Source organism: Dendropsophus ebraccatus, chromosome 11 (genome assembly GCF_027789765.1).
Source record: "Dendropsophus ebraccatus isolate aDenEbr1 chromosome 11, aDenEbr1.pat, whole genome shotgun sequence".
Taxonomy (NCBI): domain Eukaryota; kingdom Metazoa; phylum Chordata; class Amphibia; order Anura; family Hylidae; genus Dendropsophus; species Dendropsophus ebraccatus.
Window position 1 is genome coordinate 72,401,657 of NC_091464.1, and position 15,343 is coordinate 72,416,999.

The 15,343-nt window shown below is 41.2% G+C and overlaps 1 protein-coding gene across 2 annotated transcripts in view; it reads right to left on the reverse strand.

Annotated features, from left to right (window-relative positions):
- Positions 1-15,343, reverse strand: part of TMPRSS15 (transmembrane serine protease 15) — a 302,887-nt gene that overhangs the window by 12,054 nt on the left and 275,490 nt on the right. For both annotated transcript variants that reach the window (XM_069945651.1, XM_069945652.1), the window contains 3 exons: positions 7,944-7,993; positions 6,486-6,651; positions 2,552-2,733 (listed from right to left, as the gene is read on the reverse strand). In XM_069945651.1, coding sequence (XP_069801752.1) covers positions 2,552-2,733; positions 6,486-6,651; positions 7,944-7,993 — 398 coding nt within the window. The remainder of the gene's footprint in view (positions 1-2,551; positions 2,734-6,485; positions 6,652-7,943; positions 7,994-15,343) is intronic.

Below are 15,343 nucleotides of genomic sequence, written 5' to 3' on the forward strand. Positions count from 1 at the left end.
AGATAGATAGATAGGAGATAGATAGATAGATAGGAGATAGATAGATAGATAGATAGATAGATAGATAGGAGATAGATAGATAGATAATAGATAGATTTTGCTATTCTACAGACTTCATTACACAGCGTTAAAAAATGTAAGCCCCCCATTAACTAAGCCAAATGTGATAGAAATGCTGGCTAGACACAGACCACAGGCAGCAATGCTAAAGAGGTGCCGCATGCACAGGGACTAGTGGTGAAGCAAATCAACAAGGTATCGAGCAGAGAATTTTCTGACCTTTTGACACTATAAGTGTTGGTTGTATCAGGCATGAAAACTAATCCCAGCTTCACACTGTGCGGCAGTCATAAACCAACCTCCACAAAACAATTTGTAGGAATATAGATTTTTGTGGCTTTGGCTTTTGAACTATTCAGATTCAATACTCCAAGACCGAAATTCTCTTCTTAGCTTTACATCTCCCCTGCCATGCAGCACATACATGCAGCACTTCCATCTATTCCCATCTATCAGTCAATCCATCGCACCTCCACCACATCATGGTATAACAGACTTATTGTTCACAGATTATTATTGCCCCCAGCTAGGTTATATGTAGGATTACATCTATATTTAGCAGTATGTCGTGTATCAATGTTGGGCTTTATCAGGTAGTTACAGCTATATACTTATCCTGACAGACATATGAAATTAACATTGGGCCATGCCGGTGGGCACAGAGCTTTGGGAGATACAACTAGACATGTAATTGGATTTACAACTATAAAAATTCCAATACACTGAAAAATATGACGATATTTGCAAATATTTTCGTATAAATTGTGAATTCAAGTTTTTGTGGTAAAATGTGATAAATTGAAATGTCATAATTTACAGACAGGACTTGATTCAATATTATGTATCATATGGGCTAACAAGGAAATCACATATGACTACAATATATTGGGGAATGGATGTGCTACATGGGTTTCTCTATGGATATGTGGGTGTACAAGAGCAGTCTCTGATATCTCTTAAGTAGGGACAGAGCTAACACAGATTATAAAGTGCTAAAGGTGAATCGTTTTCCTTAAAGGGGTACTTCAGAGAAAAAAAGTTTTAAAATCAACTGGTGTTGATTTTAAAATTACATCTACTTCTTCCAGTACTTATCAGCTGATGTATGTCCTGCAGGAAGTGGTGTATTATTTACTGTCTGACACAGTGTTCTCTGCTGACACCTCTGTCCATGTCAGGAACTGTCCAGAGCAGCAGCAAATCCCCACAGAAAACCTCTCCTGCTCTGGACAGTTTCTGACATGGACAGAGGTGGCAGAGATGAGCAAATCTTGAGCATGCTTGGGATCATCCTAACCTAAACGCTCTACATTTAATAACTGGTGACTGAAGATGTTGGGTGCAGTTCTAAGACTTCTTGGGAAACATGGATACAGCCATAAGCCATAGGCTGTATCCATGTTTTCCCAGACTTCCTAGGGCTGCATCCAACTTCTTCAGCCCCCGGTAATCAAATGCAAAGCTCTCCGGTCCGGGCATATCCGAGCGTGCTCGAGGTACAATAGTCACTATCTCTGTGTAGGCCATTGAAGCTCATATTCATTGGCATGCCATTATGACAGCTTGCCGATGTTTACATTCCATGGAAGACACAATCGTAGTGTGAACTTATCCATATTTACAAAACACATCCGCCTCGGTAGGCTGAAGGACCCCACTATGAAAGTATTGCTTCAAATATCCAACATTAGACTATGGTAATCCTCATAGACTCCTATAGGTCTGACAACCTATCATGGTTATAATTCCGCAAATCATAGAAAAAAGGAAAAATAGGAGGGCACTCACCAATAAAAATTAACCTTTATTTCATTTCTTTAAAACCGTCCATTCAGTCAGGTACGAGGACGCCAGCTCCGGCGTGATTGTGAAGGGCGTGACAGCTGTTTCACACGTGATTCGTGCTTCTACCGTAGAATTTTTAATGGTGAGTGCCCTCCTATTTTTTCTTTTTTCTATGATTTGCGGAATTGTACCTATCTAATTTTTTCAACCAGGGGTGAGCACCACCTTAAAATAATTATACACATTCCTTTTCCTGCAGTATATATTTTTCCATAACCCCAATGTGAACTATCTGGTAGTGCCAGCCACAGTATCTCATCAGTTTTTCGTTGCTATCATGGTTATAACCAGCTTCTTAGGCTGGTTTCACACTACGTTTTTGAAATCCGTTTTTTCCTTCCGGATGAAAAACACAGATTCAATTGTGTGCATCGGTTTTGATCCGTTTTTTCGTTGTCTTCCATCATAAAAAAAAAAAACAGATCTTTTTTTAATGGACACAAAAATGAGGTTGACAAAGTTTTTGTGTACGTAAAAAAGAAACTGATCTGTTTTGATCCGTTTTTTGTTTTTTTTTTAATAATGGAAGTCAATGGAAAAACGGATCAAAACGGAAGCACACAATTGCATCAGTTTTTTTTTTTTTTTAAACGGATGAAAAAAAAAACGGATTGCAAAAACGTAGTGTGAACCCAGCCTTACATACCTGTGTAATTAACTTGTAATTCCAGGTGCATCATGACGATATCGCTATCCTTAGTGCGCCTGTTGTAATGTGGATTGATGACAATCTGATCGATCAGTCTGCTCTCAGCTAGCGGATAGGTCAGGTTGGTGCTATCGTGCATCCCCAGTACGGCTTTCCAATTGGCCGGTATTAGGTTCCTCCTGCGGATCACAAAAAAAAATTTAAGGCCTAAGCTGACTATTCCCTGTGTATTATTTGTGTTCATCTCTGACCTCTTAAGCAGTAGACATAATTTGCGCTTTGTATCAGATTAGTCAAGATTTGGTTTGTTATAATTGGAAAGTGCTTAATGTGGCTGCACTGCAGGACACACGTTCCCTAACATAGAATTATCAGCAGATTCCTTGATTCCAGCCAGAAAACTATAAATTATAACAGTAGTGGGAACAACAATACAATTATGAAGGGGCTATTAACTTAATTATTATGATTCCTTAAACAGTCAAAGTTAAAAATCTCAAGTCAATTAGTCATCAGCCCCATGACGCAAATGATTAGTATGTTTCATGGGAGAAAACAATTGGTTTGAAAGATTGGTTCTTGGCTCCTCATTTCTGCATGAGGAAAGACTAAGTGCAGTAAACATTGCAGCTGATATCTGCTGGGGAACCAAATGGGAAATCATTTGCATATCGCAAACGGCTTTATCTACTAACCACACATTTCCTGCAAATCGGTATTATATGTTAACCAAACACATGAATTTAAATGACCTGAGCTAAGGATTGGACCAATAGCGGCTGTTGGAATATTGAATTTCCTATACTGGATAAGTGAATATAGAGCGCCTGTCACATAGGCTGAGATTTTAATGGAGTATTATGGCTTCCAAACAAACTTTATTTTATATGACTGTGAGCTTTCCTCTTATATAAATGATTATTTCTTCATTCATTTTAAGTGGATGTGTCATCATACTTGAGTGTCCTTTGAGGTCAACGTTGCTCTCCCATGAGCTAGAATTATTGTGCCTTTTGTCTAATAAGAAAGATTAGAGAATACACCGGACACACAGTTTATGAGTCTGTCAACCCTACTTTATGGACTCAGCTCAAGTGGTCCAGCACTCCCGGGAAGGTTTGTTGGGGAAAAGTCAAGGATTCCACAATCTGTATAATAATTGGTCCCTCCATAATTTCAGATCAATTCAAGTTTTATTGAACAACATCAAAGAAAGTGTAGGTGAATGGTGGAGACACAGGTGTGAGTGTTCTCATGTTCTTTTCAGACTGATAGAAAACAGAAGGTTTTTGTTTCACTTTAATAGCCAGCAGTAGTAATAGATGGAGAGGTGTAGCTAGTACAGATGAGTGAGTAGTGAAATTTGAATTGAACAGACCGCGATGTTCGACTATTCGATCAAAGTCTATGGGAAAAAAATGCTCGTTTCTTGGTGACCTCCAAGAGATCAAATTTAGGTTTCCAAGTCCACAACAACATGTCAGAAATTGATGCACACACCTCTGGAATGCAACTGGGACAGCAGGGGAAGCATGCCTGGATGCATCTAACACGTCCAAGTCATAGTATTACACTACTATCACAGCCTATCTACTATACGCTCCAAACACCTTGATTAAGGCTGTGCTCAGGGTCCCTCCCGTTACCGCCCATACACCTCTATTCCATTCTCACACCCTCCATCAGAGAAGACTTGGAAAAGGTCAGTTCAATAATGTAAGCATCACACATAACATATCTGTTACCACTGCTGGCCATACATATCATTTGCTTTTTATCAATCTGAAAAGAATATTAGAACACTAGAATCCTTGTATCCACCATGTGAGTCTGTACTGTACCATCATATGCCTTTAATTTCAGGGATTTTTTTTTACATGCTTCTATGAGTCTCCTGCCACCTGTCACAGAGCCCTTGTCCTGATGCACAGCACTTCTTGGATGGGGGTCAGGATGAGACCTTGTCTGCTCAATGGGCAATGTCTTATGCTGATGCTAGGAATATACACTCACCGGCCACTTTATTAGGTACACCTGTCCAACTGCACGTTACCACTTAATTTCTAATCAGCCAATCACATGGCGGCAACTCAGTGCATTTAGGCATGTAGACATGGTCAAGACAATCTCCTGCAGTTCAAACCGAGCATCAGTATGGGGAAGAAAGGTGATTTGAGTGCCTTTGAACGTGGCATGGTTGTTGGTGCCAGAAGGGCTGGTCTGAGTATTTCAGAAACTACTTATCTACTGGGATTTTCACGCACAACCATCTCTAGGGTTTACAGAGAATGGTCCGAAAAAGAAAAAACATCCAGTGAGCGGCAGTTCTGGGGGCGGAAATGCCTTGTTGATGCCAGAGGTCAGAGGAGAATGGGCAGACTGGTTTGAGCTGATAGAAAGGCAACAGTGACTCAAATAGCCAACCGTTACAACCAAGGTAGGCAGAAGAGCATCTCTGAACGCACAGTACGTCCAACTTTGAGGCAGATGGGCTACAGCAGCAGAAGACCACCCGTTACTAGCAAGGTGTACCTAATAAAGTGGCCGGTAAGTGTATATACACTCACCGGCCACTTTATTAGGTACACCTGTCCAACTGCACGTTATCACTTAATTTCTAATCAGCCAATCACATGGCGGCAACTCAGTGCACTTAGACATGTAGACATGGTCAAGACAATCTCCTGCAGTTCAAACCGAGCATCAATATGGGGAAGAAAGGTGATTTGAGTGCCTTTGAACGTCGCATGGTTGTTGGTGCCAGAAGGGCTGGTCTGAGTATTTCAGAAACTGCTGATCTACTGGGATTTTCACGCACAACCATCTCTAGGGTTTACAGAGAATGGTCCGAAAAAGAAAAAACATCCAGTGAGCGGCAGTTCTGTGGGCCGAAATGCCTTGTTGATGCCAGAGGTCAGAGGAGAATGGGCAGACTGGTTCGAGCTGATAGAAAGGCAACAGTGACTCAAATAGCCAACCGTTACAACCAAGGTAGGCAGAAGAGCATCTCTGATCGCACAGTACGTCGAACTTTGAGGCAGATGGGCTACAGCAGCAGAAGACCACACCGGGTGCCACTCCTTTCAGCTAAGAACAGGAAATTGAGGCTACAATTTGCACAAGCTCATCGAAATTGGACAGTAGAAGATTGGAAAAACGTTGCCTGGTCTGATGAGTCTCGATTTCTGCTTGAACATGACAATGAGTTCACTGTACTCAAATGGCCTCCACAGTCACCAGATCTCAATCCAATAGAGCATCTTTGGGATGTGGTGGAAAGGGAGATTCGCATCATGGATGTGCAGCCGACAAATCTGCGGCAACTGTGTGATGCCATCATGTCAATATGGACCAAAATCTCTGAATTTTTTTTTTAAGTTTTTTTTTTTTAATTTATTTATAGGTAACCCCTTTAACTGATTGTGAACCATTCTGCATCTTTCTCATTTTAGTTTCATGGTTTATTTTAATATGTGATCACTAGAGATGAGCGAACCTCGAGCATGCTTGAGTCTATCGAGTCGCCCGGGCTGCTGAAGTTGGATAAAGCTCTTAAGCTGTCTGGAAAACATTAATACATGGATATGTTTTCCACATAGCCTTAGGGCTTTATCCATATTCAGCAGCCCCCACTATGCCGAATGCTCGGGTTCGGATAGACTCGAGCATGCTCGAGGTTTGCTCATCTCTAGTGATGAGTAATCCATACGAGCCTAGCTCTTACCAGTGTTGACCCCAGGCAACTAGAATTTTATTTCCCCATAAGGGATTTTAGATCAGAAAAAAAGCTACTATTGCTACAAAGCTATAAACATTGGACCTAAAAACAAGATTATGTTAAAATCTGTCATTTCACTTGGAGTTTGAGTCTTCTGTTGTGTATCACATGTTTGCACAAAAAAGGGTGAAACAGCAAAAAACTAAGACTTACCCATACACACAATGAGCCGCTGAGACCAGCCACTCATTGCTGACCAATGACGCTCCACATACTTGTCTTCCGTTAAAGTAAAGAGACACAATCCAGGGCCATGCCCCCACTGCTGCATTGGTCCCATTGACAATTTTGGAAAAGGTCACTCGTCTTCTTCCACATTCTAAAGAAAAAAATGTTTAAATATTACAGTCCAGTCATGTTGAGATGAGAGGACAACAGTTGCATAGTCAGGATAATTAACATTAGTTCTCTCAACTGAACTTTCTTAGAGGTTTCCCAGGTCTGGATGAAGCTTTTACAGGCACCTGGTGTGGAGCATTTTCTCATCACTAGCTAGTACTCTATAATCTGTGGCTAGTAATTTGGGGAAATTTCTTTAACTTTTATGTATCAAGTATTCAAGTATGTAAAGCCTATTAGGTTAGGTTGGCATTGTGATGAAAAGTTAGCTGTGAATCTTGCTGTGAATCTTGGGAGAATCCTCAGGAACATCTGTGTTACTCCTGCTTCTCTGCAGCAAAATTTAATTTATCTTTAGCTACAAATTTTGCAATTAATGTTTGTAAAATTGCCCCCTTTATATCTTACATTCACTGAAATAACAACATTGACAAGTTTCAATATCCTTAAAGGGGTAATCTGGAGAAAAAAAAAAAAAAGTATGTCCTGCAGGAAGAGGTGTATTATTTCCAGTCTGAAACAGTGCTCTCTGCTGCCACCTCGTTCCGTGTGAGGATTTGTCCAGAACAGGAGAATTTTTCTATGGGGATTTGTTGCTGCTCCGGACAGTTCCTGACATGGACAGAGGTGGCAGCAGAGAGCACTGTGTCATACTGAGAAGAATACACCACTTCCTGCAGTGCATACATCAGCGGATAAGTACTGAAAGATTTTTTTTTTTTCTTAATAGAAGCAATTTACAAATCTGTTAAACTTTGTGGCACAAGTTGATGTCATTTTTTTGTACTGACAACCCTAAGAGAAATCTATTGTCTACTAGCTGGATTTTACGTTACAAGATCATTACAAGCTATTTTAGGCCATGTTCACACGGCGTATGAGACCGGCCATTCTGTGTCAGAGAAGATGATCTTTATTTCTGTTGACTTGGGATGCATACAAATCCGTGTACGCCCGCATCCCAATTCGCCACTGCACACAATGGAGTGTGTGGCCAGAGCCACACTCTCCATTCTGTGAACTGACATGTCTGTGTGGCGGCTATTCAATGAATAGTGGCCACACAAAACTTACATGCTAGTTTTTCGTGCAGCCGCTTTCTCTTTATGCACATAGAACATATCTTCTGCATAAATCACGGCCATTGCTGCAAATTGCAACAATGGTCGTGATTTATGCAAAAGATACGTTGTGTGAACATGGCCTCAATGTATTTAGCACCAATATATTCACATGCACATACATATAGATATATCAGTAAGTGATGCTTACCTCTGGGGTTGCACTCAATATAAATAATGCTATCATTAGTGCAAGAGTCACTGTAATAGAATAAAATAAGAAAGCGTTAACATCTCTTCAGTGAAAGCAATGGCCATCTTCTTGTTCTTGATGGTGCATTACATGTTTTATCATCCACTGCAGTAAACCTTAAATGTTTACCAAGCCACTTGTACTTTAGTTTTTGCCTTCGCCCACTTTACTTAGAAGCCGAAGAACAGAGGAAAAATGCAAACAAGCAATTAAAGTACTTTAAAAACTCTGCACATTGATGTGAGGTTCTAAAGCCGCCATGTAGTGACAGCAAATTACTGGGACTGAAGATGCAATTCTCAAGATTTCCTCTCCTGCATCTCTGAAAACTGATTATAATTTATTATATATATTCATTGCCTCCTACCAATCTCCTTCTCCTCAAGTATCAGTCATTTCTGTTATGGCTCCTACCCCCGGCTATATTACAGCTCTGTAAAAACTCAAAATCATATAAAATGATAATGTTGCACCCATAGAAGTTGAAGGGTTCTACTGTGCCTAGGTTTTTACTTATAAACCCAGCAGAGAGAGAGTGAAAAAAAGGCATGCTTTATCAGATGTAGTGTAGTGTATGGAGTGCAGTGTGCATCAGTACAGGACAGGACTACATAAACCACATTGGGGGACATTTAATAACATGCCCCCCTGGCGTACGCCACGTAAAAGGGGAAGACTTGCCCCTTTTCAGTGGCATATGCCAGCTGTATTCTCCACTCGCCTATGCAATGTGGTGAGGAAGCGTGGCCTCCCCAATGCCTAATTTATTAGAATTACACCTGGAAGCAGATGAAAACCAGGCCTGTGCCTCTTAGTAAAGCCCCTACTCCACGGGGCCACCATGAGGAGCAAACGAGCGCTATCAGCGCCCGGGTGATTGCTGATCGTCCGGCCATCCCATGGCATACAGCAGCGGTCTGCTGCTGCCACTCCTATTCCACAGAGCGACGGCAGCAGATCGTTGCTGTATGAGTCGTTTGTTTTTCAACATGTTGAAAAACAAACGACTGTAACAATCAGTAAACATGAACAATGTCGGCCGATCGTTGCCTTGTATTCCAAGGGACGATTATCAGCTGTAACGGCCGATATCAGGCAAATACAGCCGATAATCGTTTCGTGAAATAGGGCCTTAAATCCGGCAGGGAAAGGGGGTTGGGCTTTTTTTAACACTGGCGTACTCGTCAATGAATAGAGCTAGCTGTGGCTGGGCAGACCATTGGGGAGTTCCAATGGTCAGACGCCTCATTGATCAGCTACTTATCCTGTGGATACTTTGTAGCAATTTGGTAGTCTTCATTAAACATTAGCTACAATGTTGCACTTATAGGATCTGTGTAAGTCATTTATCTGGATAGGATAACAAACATAAGTCAGAGATCTACGTGTGTTACTGAATGGCTCTTTGCTTTAGCCGTCCCTTCTCAGAGTCTTAGAAATAGCAGCAGGGAAAGGGAGGTGTACACAGCAGCTCAAAGTGTGGAGAATTGGGAGAGCATACATGGAGGGTAGATCACAGATATTAGCCAGTTTGCCGGGGAGAATCACATGGGTTCTGTAGTAGCATGGAGAAAGCAGAGCAACCACACAAAACTGTAGACTTCTAAACACCCAGATTTTACATCCAGCACACGCTCATATGAGAAAAATCGACAACGAAGGACAGGCTACAAACTGAAAACCAGAGAAAGGAGGAAATCATATATTATGTTGATATATCTTGTTGATATGTGTTGATATATGGTGCTATATTATGTAAATAGCCCACAACCTTTATATAAGGGAATAGGAGGTAAATGAATACAGAACATTATTTCTTATAGAATTCGGGCATCTACAGTACATGTTATGAGAGAACCTCACACTAGGACACAATCCATTATAATGATGGTATCTGTATCTAGAAGTGTTCACAAAGTAGTGGCTTAAAGTGCTAGTCAGGAACTGGAAAAAATGAATATCAAAGTCCCGCACTGACACCAAAAAACGTTCAGTGCTTCTCAATGGGAAGAAAGACTTGTAAAGGGGAGATATAGTTATCACTCTTTGATAAAATACCTTATGGATACAATGACCTAAATGGCTACCCCAGTGACAGTTACCTGTGGATATTGACTCTGCAGGCAACCTCGTGATATAGAGCTGCAGAATAAAGCTATCAATCCACCTTAGATAAATGTAGGTTGAATCTGCTGATTTCTGCAGGACTGGATGCCCATGTGGCCTCTTAACTCTTCCCCAATGGCAGAAGTTGCATGAGATAAGGATAACTCTGGTGTATGTCAATTATTTGATCCTAATTCAGCTGCCAGAGGTGTTTGGCAGTGGTTCTTTCCTACCAAACTGACCATGCATGTGTATACGAGGATCATATAACTAACAGCTATCTAATATGTGTGGCTGCTGTGGCCCAGGTTGCTGGTATTGAGGCTGTCAGAGGGTTTCTGGTGTTTGGGTTTGGTTTTGTAACAGTGGCCAGGAGTGCCCACACATGGGCACTGTAGGTACTAACTAACCTAACCAGTAACTTAATTACTTAACCAGTAGTTGATACTTTGTAAACATTTCAGTGCAATACAAAAGATAAACAGTAGGGAAAACTGCTCACAGGTGCTGGTGCAAAAAAAATATAACTCTTGAGTTAGGCTTTTGGCAGAGGTGAAGAAAACAGAGAAAGACTTGGTGCAATGAGGATAGTGTAGGTGTAGTCTAGGTTGAGCTTCCACTAAAGATTCCCCCAACTGGATGAGCGTTGTCAGTAAGGTACTTCATCACTTAGCAACTTTGTCTTACTGAGGATCAGTCCCTCTTCCTCTCTTCTAGGAGGTGACTGTCCTGACGTTTTAGAAGAATCCCAGGCATAGACAAAGGTTTACCCAGCTCACGGTTACCCCACTTCTAAGTACTCAACACTGCACACTAGTGGTTTTAGTCTCTCTGACTGGAACTGAACTGTCTTCAACTAGGTCAGAACCTAGACTGCCCTTTTACAAGAAAACCCCTATCCTATATAAAGTCATGTGACAGGAAGAGAAGAAAGTCTAGAGTGTCTTGCACCTGTAATTGAACAATATATAACAGTTAGACTAAACCTTACACACTGCAGCTGTGCACAGAGCAGAGTGAGACATCTAGTGGCTGGAGCGGAAAATCACAGCTCCAAGCTCTTGGTGTGACACCCGACAGAGTTTTTTTTCTGACAGAGGGTAAACAAGTTAGTGACCCTTGTACTGGGACACTACATGGCAAGCCTAAATTTAAAAAAATAAAAAATAAAAATAAAAAACCTTTGTGACATAGACACATGTCAGAAGTATTGATTGGTTGAGGTCTAAGGGAAAGATTCATCAAAGAGTGTAAAATTTAAGCTGGTGTAATCTACTGTCCATGGCAACCAATCACAGCTCAACTTTCAGCTCTGATACAATAAAGAGGAGCCGTGATTGATAAATTAGGGCGTAAGTGTTCAGATAGAGCTAGGAGAATAGCTCAGGTAAGCGCTTCACTCGCTGGCTCTCTACCTTTTCCCTCTTCCTATAGGAGATGATCTCCATTGTAAGCTCCCATAGGGTTGTCTCTAGGACAGTGACACTTTAACATGAGATTCACATGGGAAGGGCATTCCTATGATCAGCATTGATTTAACTACAACAAACTACAGTAAATATTAATTCTTTAAAATGTTATTTAAGGACAAAATAATCATTAAAACAATTATAATAATCTGGTCAAGATTAAGGGTTACTCTTCTCTAGTGGTCGTGGAGTGGTCGTTTGGAGACGTTTCCCAGTAACATTCCTTTCCATGTTTTACGGAGTAGCTAATAGCTTCACGGTGGTTACCTGCCTTGTAAGCCATTGAGATGGACATGATGTCCTTTTAGCTTCTTTCACTACACATTAAGCTGTCCATAAACACAGCTTTCAGCTATCGCCTTGCTTTCTGTAAGGCATGTTATCTGTATATACAGGAAGAGGATAAGTGGATGGCAGACACGTCTTATGTCAGGGGAAACATTGGCTTATTCAGGTATAAATCCAATTCATTTGATCCATGTTTTCCCCAGTGGGAGATGTTGATAAGCCACAGACATCCTATTGTTTATAGCTGGCCATACAGTTAAAGGGAACCAGTCATGGGGAAATGATCTATTGTCTGAATAAAGTTTTTTTTAAAGATTTTTTTCCATTTACTGCCTATGTTATAAAATAATGTTGAACTCTTGCAGTTTTCATTTACGACACTAGGCTTAATATTAAGTTGACAGTTCCTATCCTGTAGAGATTAGTATCCTCAGTATCCTCCTATCGGGATCCTGCTCATCAGGCTTTGAAGTCTGCTCCGCTCTGTGCCGCTCCTCCCCAGGTGCTGGAAAAAAGATGGATCCAGTACTGGGAAGCTGGGAGAAGTTTTGCAGGACTACATCCATCTTTTCCAAGCACCCGGAGAGGAGTGGCGGAGAAGACTTCATAGCCCATAGCCTGATTAATGAAATCCTGATAGGAACAAAGCACTTTGCATTATTCCTAGAGTAGATTCGCTCATCCCTACTTAAGCCCGTATTCCACGGGTCGTTGGAGGAGCAAACGAGCGCTGTCAGCGCTCGTTTGCTCCTCGTTCGCCCGCTCGCTGCCGCCGCTATTCAGCGCGGCTGCAGCGAGCGGGTGAGTGCGGGAGGGGGCGGCGGGGAGCTGCGGGGGGGCTGCCCGGGGGATCGCTAGATCGTCCGGGCAGCCCATAGGATATAGCAGCATCTGCTGCCGATGCTCCTATTCAACGGAGCGACGGCAGCAGATCGCTGCTATATCAGTCGCTTGTTTTTCAACATGTTGAAAAACAAGCAACTGCAACGATCAGCCGACATGAACGATGTCAGCTGATCGTTGCACTCTATTCCACGGAACGATTATCGTCCGTAGCGGTCGATATCGTCCGAAAACGAACGATAATCGTTCCGTGGAATAGGGCCATTAGTATCATCACAGATGGGATTACAGTGAAAGATGATACCTGTATAAAGATTGGGATCAGACCATTTACAATAGAGCTCAACTCCATCCCCCACCTGCACATTGACGTCTGCACAAGTGATAGCGTATGTCTAGAAAATTCCCCCATAGAAATCACTTGGTCAGCTACAGTTTAATGAGTTTATGTCCATAGGGTTTGCTGTAAAGGTATTTGTAAATTTGGTTTAAAACCGTTGGCTGCCCCCATATATGGTATAATAAAAATGGTAATATTTCAAAATCCACACCATCTGCCATTGCCAGTCAGAAAACCCCCATCCAGCACCCAATCCCACCACAATCAGCAAGCTTGACAAATATTTATCTGCTTATAACCATCTTAAAGGGAAAATGTCACTTATATCAATCTACACATAACATTATATTGCACTCGCCTCATGTACGTTTAAAGTTTGGCGTTGACTAACATTGAACGGCCGATATTTGCCCTCAAATGGTCAAATTAGGCAGCATGGGGGCTTAAGCCCCTATTACACGGTGCAACGAGAGGAAGCAAGCAAGCGCCGACCTGTCAGGTCAGCGCTCACTTGTCCCTCGTTCCCTGCCAGCTTCGTCATCGAGCAGGTAAGTGCAGGGGGGCCACGGGGGGGCTGCCCAGGTGATTGCTGCCTATCGCTGCTAACATGTTGAAAGACTATGATCAACCAGTCTATGAAAGACTATGATCTATTACACAAGACACAAAACGATTATCGGCCATAACGGACGATATTGGCCAAATAGTTAATAGGGCCTTTAGTGGTTAGCACTGTAGCCTTGCAGAGCTGTGGTTCTGGGTTCAAATCCCACCAAGGGCAACTTCTACAAAGAGTTTTTATGTTCTCTCCGTGTTTGCTTGGGTTTCCTCCCACACCCAAAAAATACAGATAAGCAAATTTTGATTGTGAGCCCAAATGGGGACAGGGACCAAAATTGACAAAGTATATAAAGTGCTGCAGAATCAGCTGAAGCTATACAAATAAAAGTATTATTATTATTATTATTAGATAGCCTAATAGTAATCATTATTAATATTATTTTTATTATTAATCCCTCTGAAAAAAAGAGGATTCGCTGAAAATACTGAGATGTCTATGACCCATCCCCAGCGTATCTTCTGTTCTAGAGAAGGAACTGTGCACCAAGAGCCTGATCCTTCCCTTAGCTCAATTGCTCACAGATTCTATAACATAAAAAAAAAAAAAATCTTTTCTAAACAATGATTGAGCATATTCGTTCTCTCTTTACGCCCTACAGCCCAATATTACATTCAGGCAGAAAAACCAGACAGCCTGCGATTGTATTTAACACGGCAGATTCAGCTCTACTACATCTGGATCTATGAATTTACTGATACATCTTGTGAGACGGCATCCGAAATAAAACGGTTTTATTCTATTGGCCACTAGAGATCAGTAGATCCTAAAGAATTGTCTGCATTACGGCTCGATATTAGAGCGGCTTACACAGAGGTTAAACTACGGCACAATGCAAAGCATGTATTGTATTCCCACACGTATTGAAAATACTGCAATGTTATTGCAGAATAGAAAGTAAACGCAGAAGGCGAAAAGAAAGCAACAATAATCAATAGGCTGTTCACACATACACCAGAGGCTGTGCCAGGGACGTCCCATTGTTAAAAATAATAATAAAAAAAAATCAGATAGACAAAGCTTATATATAACAACAACAACGACAACTATAATCATCACAATAATAGTGACAACAACAACAATATAAATAGATAAATAAATAAAAATATTAATTAAATAAAAAAATTAACAATATTCTAAATACCTGCCGGCCTCTAATGCACATAAAGGAAGTTTTTTCTTGTTACTTGTTGACTACAGGGGGTATTTCAGTGACATTGCAGCTACTGTGCTTTGATAATACAACATAGAAGAACAAAGAATTGGCCAAGTCTCAGAAGATAGTGACTTCAGCGGCATTAGTTGTTGGAATTTGATTTGGCTAACACAATTTGTTGTGTTAATCTCCTCCCTTTTCCCTCTTATCAGCACATAATTGAGCTAAATGGAAATAGCTGTACAGCTCCTAAACTTAATACACACATCATCCTAACAAAATCAATTTTTGTAATAAACGAAGCCTTGGCTTATTATTATTTTTTTTTTCCTCACCGCGGCCAATGCGAGAGACGACGGATTTCAGTGAACAATGGGTTCTAAATCGAAATTCGACAAGTTTGTCACACTGATCTGGATGGGCAGGTTTCCATGGAGACAGATAAAGCGACTCTAGCCCCTATCTACAGTACGTCGACTTTTTAAAAATGCTGATCCTTTTAACAATTGATAGATTAAATTACTAGAGGAGAAAAGA